Genomic DNA, 16,466 nt, shown 5'->3' on the forward strand with positions numbered 1-16,466 from the left:
TAAGCTGGCCTTCCTAGCCTGAGTCTGCTACCAGCAATACTATTTGGCACCTGCCCTCTGGTAACGGTAAATAACTTGATCTTTATGCTGGGAATTCCTTGGGCATAAATACTAGTGCATACAATTCTCGTGAGCAAGTTCTTCTCTTAAGAACTTATGTCAAGAATTACTTCTTTCTTTGAATTAAATAGCCATTTCACCAGTCACATTCACCACAATTTATTGGTTTTGCACATCAATATTAAGATCACAATTGAAACTAGGGTGTGGGTTTGCCAAGAGAAACCATCATTATACAAGTATGCAACAAAATTGGTCATGACTGTACCAGTCTGCCCCCAGTGCTTACCACCCAACTTGAATAATACACAACACAGCTAGTGGTGGGGAGGAGGGAAGGAGAAAACCCCTCAACACAAAACAATGTATAAAAAAAGCTTATCTTGCAATATAAGCTTTCTGGTTGATTATTAAAATAAGTAAGTTAACAGTGCTGTAATAGGACTGGTGCACGTGAAAGCAAAACAAGGGATTAAGTATTATATAAAGAATATTCTGCTCAGCTCTTGAACTTGGCAGTCAGCCAAAGACGCTTTTTGCTGGCCCTTCTTTAGGCTTATCAAAGACCGTTTCCACTCCTGTGCGATCTTGGCTGAATACAGATGGCGCTGCCGCCCCAGCTTGCTCTGGAAAAGGAGCAGGAGACAATTAACACTTCAATTTGGACAAGTTACATGCAACAGCAGCTGTGGAAGGACATGATAAATGCACCGTGCTTTTTAAATGTATGTTCTACATACTCTCAAAAGATTGTTCATCACATAACCAGTCTTTATTGCTTTGTTGGATATCAGCTCATGTAAGCAGATGCACTTTTTAAAATACAAATACAAAATAAAGACAAAATAAAGACAAGACAGTTCCTGTTCATTTTGGAAGCCTCTTGTCCTGAGAAGATAATTCTCAGGGCAAGATAATTTAGTTATTTAGTTATTAAAGATATTTGTGGCATACAGCCCTAATCCTGAAACATTGCCAATGGGAAGGGGGACCTTAGGGTGGTTTCTAAACGGGAACTGGTGTGTTTGGTTTCCCCGCTGCTGCTGTGCTGTGGGCTAAACTTTCCAATTAAAAAGTAAGAAAGCTTATTTGCTTAAAAGAGAAAAAGAAAAAGGTTTCTGAAATGGCTGGGGAACAGGTAACCTTGCAGTGTTCTTTTTTTTGGCGGGGGCGGGGGGGTGGAGTTGTTCTGTCTGAAGGCCTACATTTACAGACTGCTTTGGCTTAAAAAAGGAAATAGCTGGGAGGATCTGGTGCTGTTGCACGTAGAAAATATACATTTTGAAATCCTGTGCTACGATTTCTTTGGTCTCATTGGCAAGGAACAGACAGATGTGGTTGTCCTAAGGTGGAGTGACTGATGGCAGTTTTCAGCAGGTCAAAGTGTGACCGGAAGGGGGCTTTTCAACTATAGATTGTATTGGCTGTTGGAACCAAACACCAAAACAGACCCACAAAGATTAGAGCACAAGTGGTGTCTCATCAACAGAGTAACTTACAAACCAGCCCCCCTAGTTATTTTGTTTTCATAATTCCCCAATATATCCCAGGCCACTGTAGTTCAAACAAGAGAAACAAAACAGTTTTTTAAATGACTAAATAGCCCCATAGCTTGAACCTTCTCCAGGCTATTTTGTACAAACAGCTCTAAAGGCAGCATTTGCTCTCTATTCCTCTAGCTTATTGACACAAAATATTCACAGAATTCAACAAACATTACTCAACTTAAAAAAAAAATCATAAGATAAGCCTTTGGCAGTAATGCTTTCATCTAAGAAGGCTCAGAGCACTATGTAAACTAAAAAGTTGCTTTATTTATAATCCCTTAACCTCAGGTTCAGTTAAAGCATCTAAATTCCCAGCAAAGAGTGAGGTGACGCTAACTTACATTAAGAACTGCCTTCTCCAACAGCGAGTGGAACTGCCCAGATGCTAAGAATGGGTCCAAGGCCCTGTTGAGTTTCTTAACATTCACTGAGGTGAGGCAGTGGTGGTGAGGAGATAAGAAACATGGTTCTATCATCCCAAATGATATTTACCTGGTATATTCCTTGTTACGTTTTAGATTGTAAGTGAAAACATTTCTATTCTCTTGTGCGTTTGGTGATGGGATGGGGAGTGGGGAAACTATGAGTCTCTCTACATTAGACATATCCCAAAGGGGAGGTGAAATTGACAGAGCCTTAGGGGAGGCAAAGATTAAATTAACAAACCCTCTGAGTGATCTCTGCCAGCTCTGTCTTTTTAAACTACCCTCCTATAGAGAGAAAAGAGCAAGAGTCCAGAAGCACCTATAAGACTAACAAAATTTGTGGTAGGGTATGAGATTTCATGAGCTACAGCTTCCTTCCTCAGATACTTCTTCAGAAGAAATGAGCTGTGGCTATCACAAATTTTGTTAGTCTTATAGGTGCTACTGGACTCTTGCTCTTTTCTCTTGCAACAGATAGACTAACAGGGCTACCCATCTTGATCTACCTGCTGTAGAGAGGTAAAATTGACAGAGCCTTTGTCTTTGTCTTTTTAAACTATGCTTCTGGGCTAACATTGCACCACCCTTCACTTGAGCATCCTTCTGTAAGATGTCTCATGTAGAGAGACTTTAAACAGGCATTGCTGCTTCATTTGTAAGTGTATTTTTAGTCAGGTACTAAATTGAATTTTAAAAAATTTACTACCACTGCTTTTACTGCCTATTATTATTGCTGCCTTTATTGATTGTGATTGTCTTGTTATATGATTTTATTCTCATACATTACTTATGAGGTGACAAAATTGGGGGAGGGGCTTGCAATTTTATTACAGTGGTTAGCCTTGTAAGTAGGACTGCTGTAAGTAGGATATGCTGTTCATGTGTCTGTAACTGGGATGCTAAATTATTTAAGGGGCAGAAGAATCAGTTTTCATAGGATTCACTAAAAGTTTTAATTTGAGACTAGCTCATGTCTGTCAACAAGGTAATGATAATGCACTTACCACACTGTTTCATGACCTGGTAAGTTTTGGATTTGATTTCCTGGTTGCTAGAGAGCTTTCCTTTAGCCCCTTTGAGGTCTTCTTCCTTCACTGGAGGGCGCTTCTTTTTGACAGGAGCTGCCTAAAAGGAGATACTTTATACTATGAGAAATAATCGTTGGGGATGATTCTGAAATCCTATGGAGTTCATTACCCCTTTTGCCCAACTGCTCTTTTGATCAAGATTCCATGGGACTTCTAATGAGCAGCAGTCCAAGGGGAATGTGCACTTTTGACCCCCCCCATAAAATTATTTCTCTCATGTCTTCAGAGACTAAGCATCCTTTTTTCATGTCCCAAATAGCCACCCTAAGACAAACAAAAATATAAACTCCTTCAAAACTATCCCTTTTTATGCCAAAAAGTATTTTAAGTTATTCTCATTCACCACATGTTAGTTTTGAAGGGGTTTCTATTTTTAATTTATTTTTCTGTTGTAACACATGGATGCATTTTTCATCAGCTCACCAAAGTGTGTTCCTATGAAACTTGGGGGTGGGGGGTGGGGGTTAAAGGTCTGTAATGTCTGCTGATATCAGGGAAACAGGGAGTCATGTTCTCTCTATTTCTTGGATTCTACTCAAATTCTGCAAAATATGATGGATGCCTGAAGCTAAATTTCAGAAATACAGAATTAATCCCAAATGACACAGAGTAGGAGAATTAGCTCATCTCTAACATAATCAAGCTCATAATCACAGCACAGAGAACAACAGCCTATATATCTCTTCATTATTTTTCAATATTTTACACAGCAACATACCTCTTTCAGGGACAGGTTCCACAGCAGAGTTGGGATTTGAACTTGGGTCTCTCACATCCTAGCTTGACAGTCTAACAATTATAACATTCTCATTATTATCATTCTCATTCAGACTTGGGTGTCATCAATATGCAGATGACACCCAGTTGTATCTGACAATGGCTGGCGTGACTCAGCCCCAGATGTCCTGGAACATGTTTTTGCAGCTGTGACTGGTTGGTTGAAGTAGAGTCAGCTGAAACTGAACCCGATGAAGACAGAGGTCCTGTACTTGAGCCACGGGGGATTAGGTTCGGGACTCCGGCTCCTGGCCCTCAATGGGGCACCATTAGTGCCAGTTTCGAGGATTAAGAGCCTGGGGGTGATCCTGGGTACCTCCCTGAAAATGGAGGCACGGGTCACAGCGGTTGTCAGGTCCTCATTTTTTCCATCTGTGGCAGACCAGGCAACTTGTCCCTTGCCTGTCAACCCGTGACTTAACTACAGTGATCCAGGCAACGGTCATCTCTAGGCTAGATTACTGTAACTCGCTCTATGCAGGGCTGCCCTTGAGCCTGACCCAGAGATTACAGCTGTATAACATGCAGCGGTGCACAAGAGTGCCAAATAAGGCGCATATAACACGATATTATGTGAGCTGCATTTGTTGCCAGTGGAGTACCAGATCAGATTCAAGGTTCTGGTATTGACCTATAAGGCCCTGTGCGGACTGGGGCCAGCGTATCTACAGGACTGTCTCTCCCCATATATTTCCTGGAGGACTCTCCGATCAGGGGACAAACAGCTGTTGGTGGGCCCTGGCCCCAAGGAGGTCCGCCTAACCTTGACTAGAGCCAGAGCCTTTTCAGTCCTGGCTCCCACCTGGTGGACCGCTCTATCTGCTGAGATCAGGGCCCAGCGGAACCTACTATCCTTCCACCGGGCCTGCAAGACAGAGTTCTGCCAGGCACATGGCTGAGGCTGGGCCTCTGTCAGCCTGAAAAAAGGGGTGTATAATTTTTTAACCCTCCCTGTGAAGGCTGTCCACCATCCTGTTTTTAAATTTGTATTAATAGAAATATGCTGCTGTTTTAATGTTGATGAAATTTTTATTGTGTTTTAATAGGTTATCCACCCTGAGCCTGCTCGCGGGGAGGGCGGAATAGAAATTTGAAATAAAAATAATTAAATTAGGCATTAAATCAATTAACCAAGCAAGTACAAAAGCTATATATAACCAAATAGCATCCAAGATCTGGTTTCAATGGATATTTAAAGACAATTACTACCAGTTCAGTAACATACAAATTATCAGCAAGAAGCTATGTAACTAAAAGTTCTGCAGAACAGATTGGTACAGTAGCCAAAAGAGGGGCAAAACCTCTTTCTTTATCTCCTTTAAGGTAGCGACTCCACATGGGCTATTACAGTGTCCACAAGAACAGAAAGGATCAAAGGAATTTTCTCTTGAGGGAATTTTCCCTCAAGAATTGTTGATGGCCAAAGCAACTTATTCTTGCAACTTCTCTAAGTGCCTAAGAGAGACCCAATTTACTTTGAGACAGAACTAGTACATCATCAGCATATAAAAGACTACTAATTTAGTATTAGCTAATATTGGAGAATTGCTAATTCGACTATTTAAAATTCAACAGGACATTGCCAAAGTAACATTCATCAAGAGGTTCAGTACTATTTACCTGCCAGACCTTGACAAGGAGCTGTCACAACAGAGAATCTCCCGTGTGGTATTATGTCTTCACAATTGTTTTAATAAAGGATATATTAATTGAGTACTGTTTCACAAATTTGTTTATACAGAGTAAGGGATGTAATAAACAATTTGTATATTCTTTTGTTTCTCTTGACACAACCATATACTACACCATATATTGCAACCTCCCTAGACCTCAATTATACAGGCATCTTATGCGTTCTAAAAACAATTCATTAAAGTGTCCCGTGCTCAAAGTGCTATCATAGATGTTATTAAAGTGCAATTGCTTTTGGCATCTTATGACACTATTTCTCATATAGAACTCGATTTGCCTTGCATACAGGTACAATACAGGTACAGTATAAGGGTAATTCCAGACACTGTGAATGTCACAGATCAAAAGGACCTATAATCATAGGTTCACGTAGTTGGTTCTGTGACTGCATTCTCTAACGGACGGTCCAGATCCTTGTAAGGTCCGTTTCCAAGCTTCTTTCTCAAAGAGCACAGATGTCAAAGATTCATCATAGTTAACCTTCCATATCCCTCTTTGATTTGTCAATTACTTCCATGGCATTCACAGTGTCTGGAATTACCCTTATACTGTACCTGTATTGTACCTGTATGCAAGGCAAATCGAGTTCTATATGAGAAATAGTGTCATAAGATGCCAAAAGCAATTGCACTTTAATAACATCTATGATAGCACTTTGAGCACGGGACACTTTAATGAATTGTTTTTAGAACGCATAAGATGCCTGTATAATTGAGGTCTAGGGAGGTTGCAATATATGGTGTAGTATATGGTTGTGTCAAGAGAAACAAAAGAATATACAAATTGTTTATTACATCCCTTACTCTGTATAAACAAATTTGTGAAACAGTACTCAATTAATATATCCTTTATTAAAACAATTGTGAAGACATAATACCACACGGGAGATTCTCTGTTGTGACAATTACATTACCGTGTTGCTCTATTTTCTTGACAAGGAGCTGGCATTTTTCATTCTCTATAGGTAATTGTCCCTTAGCATACTTATCACAACACTTGTATCCACAAAAAGGCTGGAGTGGCAGTCAAGAACATTTTTTTAAAAAAATATTTTTACTCTGTGTGTGTGTGTGTGTGTGTGTGTGTGTGTGTGTGAGAGAGAGAGAGAGAGAGAGAGAGAGAGAGAGAGAGAATCCTCACTTCCCAGGGTAATGGGGGGCACCACGTCCCTCTTAACTAACTGTCATCTGGGAGACCAAAAAAATCAAGTCTCCAGCCCTAGCAGGTATTAATCAAGAAGTCATCCCTATAATGTGGGATGATTGCAGGTTGAGTTCTTGGTAGCTGTAAGCTAAATAGGCCAAAATATTGAATTTAGATTGAAGCCCCCAAACCTAGATAACACCACAGAAGTATAAATAAAGCTTATTTAGAAGTGTGCAAAAGATTACAAATATAGAAACTCTGCAAGACAAGAAATAAAATAATAAAACTAAATAAATATTGTAAAATACTATACAGGCTTTGGATTTCTGACACAGATGTTACGTTGTCAGACTAGAAGCTCAAAAGTCCAAGTAGTAGTTCAAAATCCAGAGACGAAACTCCAAGACTGACACCTATCCTGATAGTCAAGTCCAGAGCATAGAATGGTGTGTATAGTAGCAGGTGTTCCACCAGCAGCCACAACACCACCCAGCCAGAGCACAGCAATGCACGAACTAGAAAAAATACCCTTGCTTTATGCTGGGCTGTCCACGGCATGGCTTGATGCTGCTTGACCAATCATGGAGTGTAGCTGGGACATGTGAAATGTTCCTCTGCAGCTGGAGAGTATTCACAATCAGAGCAATTGACCCTCACCCAGGGTTCCTTGCACTAATGAGATGGAATACAAGTGCAAAACTCCCTTCTGGCCTTCTCTAGCTTAACCAGGCCCCAAAGGGTGAAACAAAGATTTTAAAAGCAAGAAACGAAGAGACTTTAGTTTCTTAACAACTCTGACTTCTATTCTTTATGCTACATTCACCAATAATATCTTACTTTGCCTTTGAACTAACAACTGGGTGAATTCCGTACTCTTTTGATTAAATCAATATTCTGACTGGCCTCTCTTTGCAACAATTCTTCAAGGGGGTGGACTTCTGCCATGGGGGAAACTAGAGGAACTACCCTGGGTCTGATGCTGGGGGGGGGGTCTGTGGAGGGGCCCAACCGCCCAGCTGCTACCGTGCCACTGCTGCTGGCTTCTCTGGAGCTGTGGTGGGCACCAGTGGCTTGAGGGCAGCAGCCAGGTCCACACTCTATCAAGAGAGGACTGGGAGGCAACTGTGGCTCTGAAAAGGGCTCTACCCCTGGTCCACCCATGGCCCTGATCCTCCAATGGAAGGAGGAAAGGAAGCAGAGGCAAGCAGGCCCCTAGAGGGTGGGGTTGTGGGACACTCATCATCCTGGCAACAAGTGTCCAGCCTGCCCACCTCACTCACCCACCCTTGCTGGCAGTTTGTACCCCACCTACCTGCTCATTACACCTGCAACAAGCTCCTCACTACCTTGCCATGCCACTGTGAGCTCTACCTGCTTAAAGCATTGGTGCTCACATCTACCTCACACAGGGGCTCAGCTGCTCCTTGCTTGGAGTCAGGGTGGCCCTAGTGTGTATATTTGTGTGTGGTAGCAGTGAACCTGGGGTTTCATCCTGGTCTTTTGCCCAGGGCCCCAGAATCATTAAGACTGCCCCTGATTTCTGCACCCTTCCCTTCCAACCTTTCTAAGCAGCTTTGAGTATTTATATACATGGTCGAATGGTAGGGAAGGTAGCATAGTACAGGCGATTCTTGTCAGATCTCAGAGTCTCTCTACACAATATTTCTTACACGAGGATGCTCAAGTGAAGGGAGACGCAAGATTAGCCAGGACGTGTAGTTTAAAAAGATAGAATGGAAGGCTCTGTCAATTTCCCTTCTCTACAGGAGGGTAGTTTAAAAGATATCCAGCAGAGATGCTCCTCAGAGGGTTTTTTAATTGGATAAAATTAACAAATCCTTTGAAGAGCGAAAGGGCTCTGTCTTTTCAAACTACCCTCCTGTGGAGAGGGGAAACTGACAGAGCTTTTGGCTTTTAAACTGCGCCTCCTGGCTAATATTGCGTCTCTCTTCACTTGAGCATCCTCATGTAAGAAGTATTGTGTAGAGAGACTCTCAGAAGCTAAGCAGGGTCAGTACTTGGTGTTGTGGAAATTGTTGCTCTGCAACTGGGGACTAGTCTACCAGTTGCTTGGGTTTGCCTCTTACCGTAGGCATGTAAAGAGTGCAACCTCAATTGATCTTTCCCTAGTACTAAACTGATGTCTCTGTTAAGAATAATGTGCCAGCTGCAAAAAGATCTTAAGCAAGACTGGAAGTTTTTATTTCAAAAGGCAAAGGAGAATACAAGCAGAGAAACAAGGCACCAGTTCAGGGTCTCACCTCTGCTGAACACTAGAACACTACAGAGATAGATACAGAGTACAAAATCATTAGTTAGACATAACAATAATACAAAACAATTAAGATATCTTTTTCCCCCAATCAAGGATCCTTGAGACCCCTCCATTGCAGAGAGCAGGGACCAGTGAGGTCCCTACCCTCTAACAAGAGAAGGGTCCCGAGTATCTGGTTCGTCCTTCCTTTATAGGGAGGTATCAAAGGCTTGTTAACATCCTAATCAATTACATTGTCTTTGTTCTTGAAAGACAGTTCCGTTGAGGGTCTTTCGTGTAAACACAAGTCTACACATCTTTTACCTCTGTGATAGACTGCATCTTTGATATGCATTTGTAATTTGCAAAAGGAATGTTCACACACCACTAGCTATCGGTTATCCCGTTCTTCCTGAAGATAAGCTGTTTGCTGTTTGTCCTGGTGTCCTCTTAGTGATTTACATGCAATGGCCAGATGACCCTTCAAAGGTCTCCAACAATTAACAACTTTTATAGCCTTATCTGACACAGAGGGTGAAACCTCAGGAAACGCAACTTTATTTTGCAGAGAGAGAGAGAGAGAGAGAGAGAGAGAGAGAGAGAGAGAGAGAGCGAGCAAGCGAGCGAGAGAGCGCGCCTTTGGAAGATTTCTTTTTCCAAACTCTAGCTGGTTCTTTATTTCTAACATGGGCCAAAAAGGCCTGGTTCCGACCCACTAACAAAATTCTGACAACACTTGGATACTTGATACTTGGGTGACCAGACTCTGCACAGGAAGGCTATGGCAAAACTTCTGCTTCTCAGCATGTGCCTTGAAAGCCTCTTGCTGGGGCCACCATAAGTTGAATGTGACTTGATGGTGCATACACAGAAACACACAAGGTTTTAACACTTCATGCATCTGGTGGAATGGTGAGCTCTGACTCAAAAATAGTTATGCTGGAATAAATGGTTAGTTTTAAAAGTGCCACAGGACTTAGCCACACCAGAGCATTCTTCAATATGGATAAAACAATACTGGCACCAAAGTTTCTAGAATAATTTAAAATCTGTTGGAAATGCTTCTCCCATATAAAAACTGCAATAAAGCAGTTTAGCTAAAAGGCTTGAGTTGCTGAATGTCGCACTAGTCACTTATATGCAGAAATAACATAGACATGATGCATTTGAAAGAAGACACTTTGCTTCCCTCTTGGCTTGACCTTATTTTGTTCCTTTGTTTTGAGTTGGAAATATCGAGTTGGCAGGACTTTGAGATCATTCTTCCTGTAATAGCAGCAGACAATGCATCCTCTTGCTTCTTTAAATATTCTCTACCAAACCAGTAATTTGTGTGAGAATACCTATTTGTGTGTTGCATTAGTTCCTGAAATAGCATGCTAAATAACTTGATACCGTCTCCTTAAACTGCTCTGTTAAACACAGTAATATCAGCATGCAACTGTATAAAAAACCCTATCTTTGAGGTGCAATATGAGTTGCTCAAAGAATAGCATTATAGGAAGGTGCATGCTGAAATACAGCTTGCATTGTGTGTTGTGTAAAGAAAAACCCAAGCCAGTATACAGTCAAGTTAACAGTGCAACAGTTACTTGAGATGACTTACTTGTGTTCCTTTGTGCAAGAATTCTTGTATGAGCAGAAATGTTCCATGGAATCTAACCCATTATATATATATATATTTAAAATTAGTAGATTGTTGTTTCCATCCAGGTATATTCTGAGGTAACACTTTAAATGCAGGAAAAGCTTATAGCTAGGATAGTCAGATCCCACTATTTCAATGAAACCGGCTTCTATCCCATAATAGGCACTTCCATTTACAATTGCTGTTATACACACAGTTGCCCTTGCATCCCCCAAAATTGTATAAAGGGAGATCCCATTTCATAAAGATTCATGTATCTAGAAACTCCTCAATCCTCTGATGTTAATGGCTTCAGTATTGGCTGTATGTTTGCTGTTTTCAGGTACCAACTAATAGCTTCAAGACAGTTGGTTCAAGACAGTCCTTAAGTACACTACTTGATAAAGCTATTTATTGATAAAGTTGCTCAGAACATCCTTCGAAAAAGAGTAATACTTTAGTCATACTATTCAATAATGGCCTTTTGTGCTATTTATGAGGGAGCAGAATAGGAGGACAGGTCTTCTTCCTCAAATTCCAGGGATTACAGATTATTGAACCAGAGAAGTCAGATTTGTTAGTCTGTAATAGCAAAATAGTAGAGTCCAGTAGTACCTTTAAGGCTAACCAACTTTACTGTAGCATAAGCTTTTGAGAACCACATTTTGAGAACCACTGTGGTTCTCGAAAGTTTGTGCTACAGTAAAGTTGGTTAGTCTTAAAGGTGCTACTGGACTCTTCACTAGATTATTGAAGTCACTACTGATTGCTTCAAATTAACATCCTTAATAAAATTAAAGCAAAATGTGGACTCTAACAATAGATTCATTTCAACTGATTATATCTTCTGAAGAACCAGCAGCTTTCAACTCACATCTTTTGGTTTCCTAGATTTTCTGAACATGTACACAAAGTATTTTTCTTAAGAACTGCCAGGGGTTTTTTCAATGTATTAATCAATAAGCTTGAATGAATTAGTTTACATTTATATAATTCTTGTTGATTTCAAAAAATTAACATCAGTATCTTTTGACTTTTGAAAGTTAAGATATAGGCCTGGAACAGAACTCCAACTTGGTAGTGTCAATTTCAATCACAACAGTTTTGTTCAGTGATATCCTAAGATGACAGCTGTTCAGCATTTTACACCAGTAGGTGAAATTCCCTTTATAGGGGAAGACTCAGAGTTAGTCTACACAGTAAATTTTCCAAGTCTTCTCTTCCTTGAGAAGACCTGTTCAAAAGTACAATTAAAACCCTCAAGTTTCATATCAATAACTATGCTGGACTGTTCTAGCAATTAGTACAATTTAGTCAGATATGATCTTCTGGTTCCTCTAGTATTTTGAGTTCCTAGAGAACGGCCTGTTAGAAGGACGAAAAGAGTTGTGATAGTCTTCTACTTATTTCATTTATACCCACCTCGCTCCCCAAAGAGGTTTACACCATTCTCATCTCCTCCACTTTATCATCACAATCACCGTGTGAGGTAAGTTAGGCTGAGAGTATGTGACTGGCCCATGGTTACCCAGCAAATTTCCATAGCAGAGTTAAGAATTCAAACCTGGATCTCCTAGATCCTGGTCTAACACTCTAACCACTACACAATACTGGTTTTCAGTGACCAAGACATCAGAGCATATAATTTCAAGTCTACTACTTGTGGAGATTTTAGAATCTTCCCCACAAACCTTTGAGGCAAAAAAAAATATCCATCCTATTCTGTTTATTTTTATATAACAGATTGCTTTTTTTTTCAGGACTACTTCCATTTACTTCTTTTTACCCCCACCCCAAACCTCTAGAACCTAATTATCAGTCTGAAAATAATTATAGTGACTGTATACTGTGACTGGCAGAGGCTTTCTGAGAGTGAACCCCCCCCCTCCACATACCTGCACTTGAGAACCATTAACTGGATATACCAGGCAGTGAACCTGCGGCCTTTAACAACAAACATGTGTTCTATCACAGTCCCTCCCCTCTTCTGCTTCTGGAACAGAAGTCAGTGAGGCTACAAAACAAAGTCATATAGGAGATTTTTCTGGGGGCATCTTGAGCCCGGTCAAAGAAGGAACACCCTGCTACTGGAGCATAAGTGTGATTTTTAAAAATGGTTTTAGATCTATTTATGTTTGTTTTATCAAGTTGTTTTTATATTGTTGTTACCCATCTTGGGTCCTGAGAAGCTCAGAAGAAAAGGCAGGCCTATAAATATTTTAAATAAACAAACAAAGCAGTATAGTCAGTCTGCCCTCTTGCCTTTTGAAGTTAGATATGTTGTGATAACTGTAGTATCTTTCAGTGTGTGGATTATTGTCAGACTATCTCTATCTTGCTTGCAGGATCCCTTATTGAGTACACAGAGGTTTAAGAAACAAAAAGGCAATAGGAAAAAATCTAGTGTTCAACAGTCAGAAGTATAGTGATGGAGATTATCAGTTTTTGTGTATGTATGTATTTGGAAGTACTCATACATTTTGATTTAATCTGGTGTTACTGCTCACTCACCACTCAGATTTTCATTATTCATACAGAACAATTTGTCCAGTATAAGCTTGACATTCTACTTTTGCTAAGGTAAGAACAAAGCTGGTGTATCCATCTTGGTATATGCAGCAGTTAGCATGGACACGCGGTAACATATGCATTGCACTAAGCAGCCTCCACAAAAATTCTGAAGCTTTTAGGTTAGACACAATTGATTATTTATGAGCCCACCAAGCGGGAGGTTAGCAGTAACAGAGATTTCTACATATTCTCAATGGTTCATGAAGAATGCATGGGAATAACTTGCTGCCAGTTTACTGTGGGAACAAAAGTAGTCCAAATCTCTAGAGAACATAACAAAATAGCCAGCCTAAGAACTCAGAAAGACAAAAATTAAAGATCTTTTTAACTGGTATCAGTGGATAGCCTTTCAGCTAACATATTTTGTAGCCATGAAAAAGGAGTCATACTGACGGGCTGAGTGTTGGGATGGGAACAGCTGATCTAGCACAATTTTAGGCCAGCATACAACTTCAGGTGCCATTCTTTAAAAGCACTTTACATGACAACTGCTATAACTCTGAAACTTTTTTGGGTAGGAGGAAACAGTGTTTTATTCAGTTGGGGTCTTATTCTCCAGTTCAGCCACCATCTGGATATTTGCTGAAAATATTCCTCAGTGGCAAGCTACTCTGCAGGAATGGCTTACCATGCTATTAACAGCCATTGCATGGAACAATTTAAGGCAGCCATCACAGACCAGTTTAACGCAGATGTAAGCATTCTTCAAAAATACCAGAGGTATCTAATAACACTAACATTTGATTTATATACTGCCCCTCGGGACAGATTAATACCCACTCAGAGCAGTTTACAAAGTATGTTATTATTATCCCCACAACAATCACTCTGTGAAATGGGTGGGGCTGAAAGTGCTCCAGAGAGCTGTGACTGACCCAAGGTCACCCAGCTGGCTTCAAGTGGAGGACTGAAGAATCAAACCTGGTTCTCCTGCCACTCTTAACCACTACACCAAACTGGCTAACATTAGCAGTCAACAGGCAAGTATGTCTGTTGGCCTCAGAATCACAACATGACTCCTGCCATGAGGAAGCATTATTTCTAATGTTACTGAAATGACTGATTTTGACATGGCCAAATTTAAGGCAGAATCCACTCCTATACTTGCAGGCACAACAATCCATTCTATAATTTATCTAAGACTGTCACAGGAACAGTGTGCTTGTTTATAAGGGTGTCCTGATTGCCTTCAGCTATGCTTCACTATGAAGAGAATGTAAGCAGAACCAAATTCCTCTACGCAGTTTCTGTCAGAGATTTCTGAACACTGTGTGTATAAAGTTTTGCTTCCATTCTATTTCCAACATAACCCATTTTGAAATTCTTTTTTGTACTTGGACCCCATGAAGAAAACATTCTACGTTCATACAAGGCAGCTTAACATTTTAAGTTCTCGCTGAATATTATCGGACAGTTTTCTCAGTGTTAAATTGGTCCATGGATAGAAATTGATGTTTAATAGTTAAGACTTTCATTTAGTATTTTGCATAGACTGCACCTCTGAAAACAGGAAGCACAAGCAACTGGACATACCACACCTAAGTGGCGTCCCTACCAACTTTCAGATAGAACTAAATCTATTCTTCATGCATTTAACTCTAAAATAGTCTGTTAGAAACATGATCGAAGTGTATTAAGAACAGCCAAACTGTAGGCTTCAAATGTATTCATTAATACTGAGGTCAAAGTCTGGGTTGTGGGAACGGATGGGTAAGAAAGCTATGCTGACATTTTTGTTACAGTCTCTCCCAAATACTCTTGTTTAGAATAACTGGCTAGTTAGTCTTTCACAAAAGAGATGCATAGCTGAAGTAAACCCAAGTAATCAAAATAAAGCTCACAGCATAAAAGATTGAAATTAAAAGTCATTGATAAAAATGTACTCATTATAAATATACTAAAGTTGCAGATAAAAGAAAAAAATGATCAGTCATTATAATGCAACCTTCTAGTAAACAGCAAAAAAGCTCATACCTGTGACATGGTTGCAGCACTCACACACAGAGCGAGTAGTCTCCTTGGTTAATATCCAAATTCTGAGGGAGCCTGACGAGGCTCACTTATATAGACTCATATGAGGTCATTGTACCAGGTCATCTTCCCAATCCAGTTCCTGAAGTTTGTCGAGCTGCACAGTCTTGTTGTTGAGAGGTTTATTCTTAGCAGTGACTGAGGTTTGTAGCATTTACTAGGCAGGATAACTGGAGCTAGAAGAACCACACAAGTGACAAGAGAAGACAGCTGGCTAGTAGAACTATGTAGAAGTCTTGTCCTCTCTGCTTGAAAATGTACTTGTTCCAAGGGAACCCTCTGAGGCTTTATTTATAGCTTTAAAGAGCAAATGTTTGTTGTAAATGCTCCACTTAAGCTACATTCATATATCTGCACATGTAACCCTCATTGAAGTTAGGTAGGCAGAACTACACACCAAGAAAGAAACAGGTCTTTCAACTCACCTGCATAATACTAACATAGGGGTGGGGGCAAACACATGGGGGTATCAATGGGCAGGAGTAGCAATCTGAATCTTCCCAGAACTTTCTGTGTGCCTGAGGCAAGTCTGGGGTTTGTTTTTTTCAAGCAGCAGCCATTCATGCCGACTGACAAGCTATTTTTGAAACTAAGAGGACTTTCAAAAGCAGACTGTAATACAGCAAGCAAAGTAAGTGTATATGTCCAAACTGTGAAAAGATAAACACTACACAGAGCATGCCCACGTTTTGGGTTGCTTTAAGGTAGTTTTTTCGGCCCTAGCAATGATATTAAACAATATTTCAGACTTCAACACAAACAAGATCAAACACAAAGGCAGCAGCACAAATCTCAAATTCTCTTTCACTTCAAACACTTCAGGAAGTATACTTCTGTGTTGCCAATGGGCAATGGCTCTTTCTGATTTGATGACAATAAACAAACAAGTGTTGAAGGAAAAGAGATTTATTAAAGTAATCTAAAGAATTTTACATAAATAAATAAGTACAGAACAGAGAATATGCTTACGCCCCTATACTGCTGTCAGAAACCTTGGGAGACTCCAATGGGTGAACCCCTGGTTATGGTCAGATGCACACTGCTGCCCTGCAGTTCAGCCTGAGCAGAGGTTCTGCTATGCAGGGGTTCTCTGAGACTTCTATAGAAGCTGGCTACCTGCAGCTGTGCTCTTGTTTTCCTCTAGTTGGCCTTGAAGAGGAGCAACACATTCAAGGCCAACTGTTAAGCAGTACGTGACAAACGTCCTAAAAGACCTCCATACCAGGTGCATGGTTTAACTTCCAACCA

The 16,466-nt window shown here is 40.4% G+C and overlaps 1 protein-coding gene across 1 annotated transcript; it reads right to left on the reverse strand.

The window, feature by feature from the left end:
* Nucleotides 1–203: 203 nt before the first annotated feature.
* MUSTN1 (musculoskeletal, embryonic nuclear protein 1) lies at nt 204–15,294 on the reverse strand. Its single transcript, XM_054977219.1, has 3 exons — nt 15,162–15,294; nt 3,037–3,157; nt 204–686 (listed from the first exon to the last, which is right to left on the reverse strand). The coding sequence occupies exons 1-3, from the start codon at nt 15,168–15,170 to the stop codon at nt 580–582; spliced, it is 237 nt and encodes a 78-aa protein (XP_054833194.1). The 5' UTR covers nt 15,171–15,294; the 3' UTR covers nt 204–579.
* Between the last annotated feature and the right edge of the window lie 1,172 nt (nt 15,295–16,466).

Source organism: Eublepharis macularius, chromosome 4 (assembly GCF_028583425.1).
Source record: "Eublepharis macularius isolate TG4126 chromosome 4, MPM_Emac_v1.0, whole genome shotgun sequence".
Lineage (NCBI taxonomy): Eukaryota > Metazoa > Chordata > Lepidosauria > Squamata > Eublepharidae > Eublepharis > Eublepharis macularius.

Coding starts and splice junctions, on each gene's coding strand:
- MUSTN1 (XM_054977219.1), bottom strand. Junction 687..3,036: donor CCAGGTCATGAAACAGTGTG/GTAAGTGCATTA, acceptor CTCCTTTTCCAG/AGCAAGCTGGGGCGGCAGCG.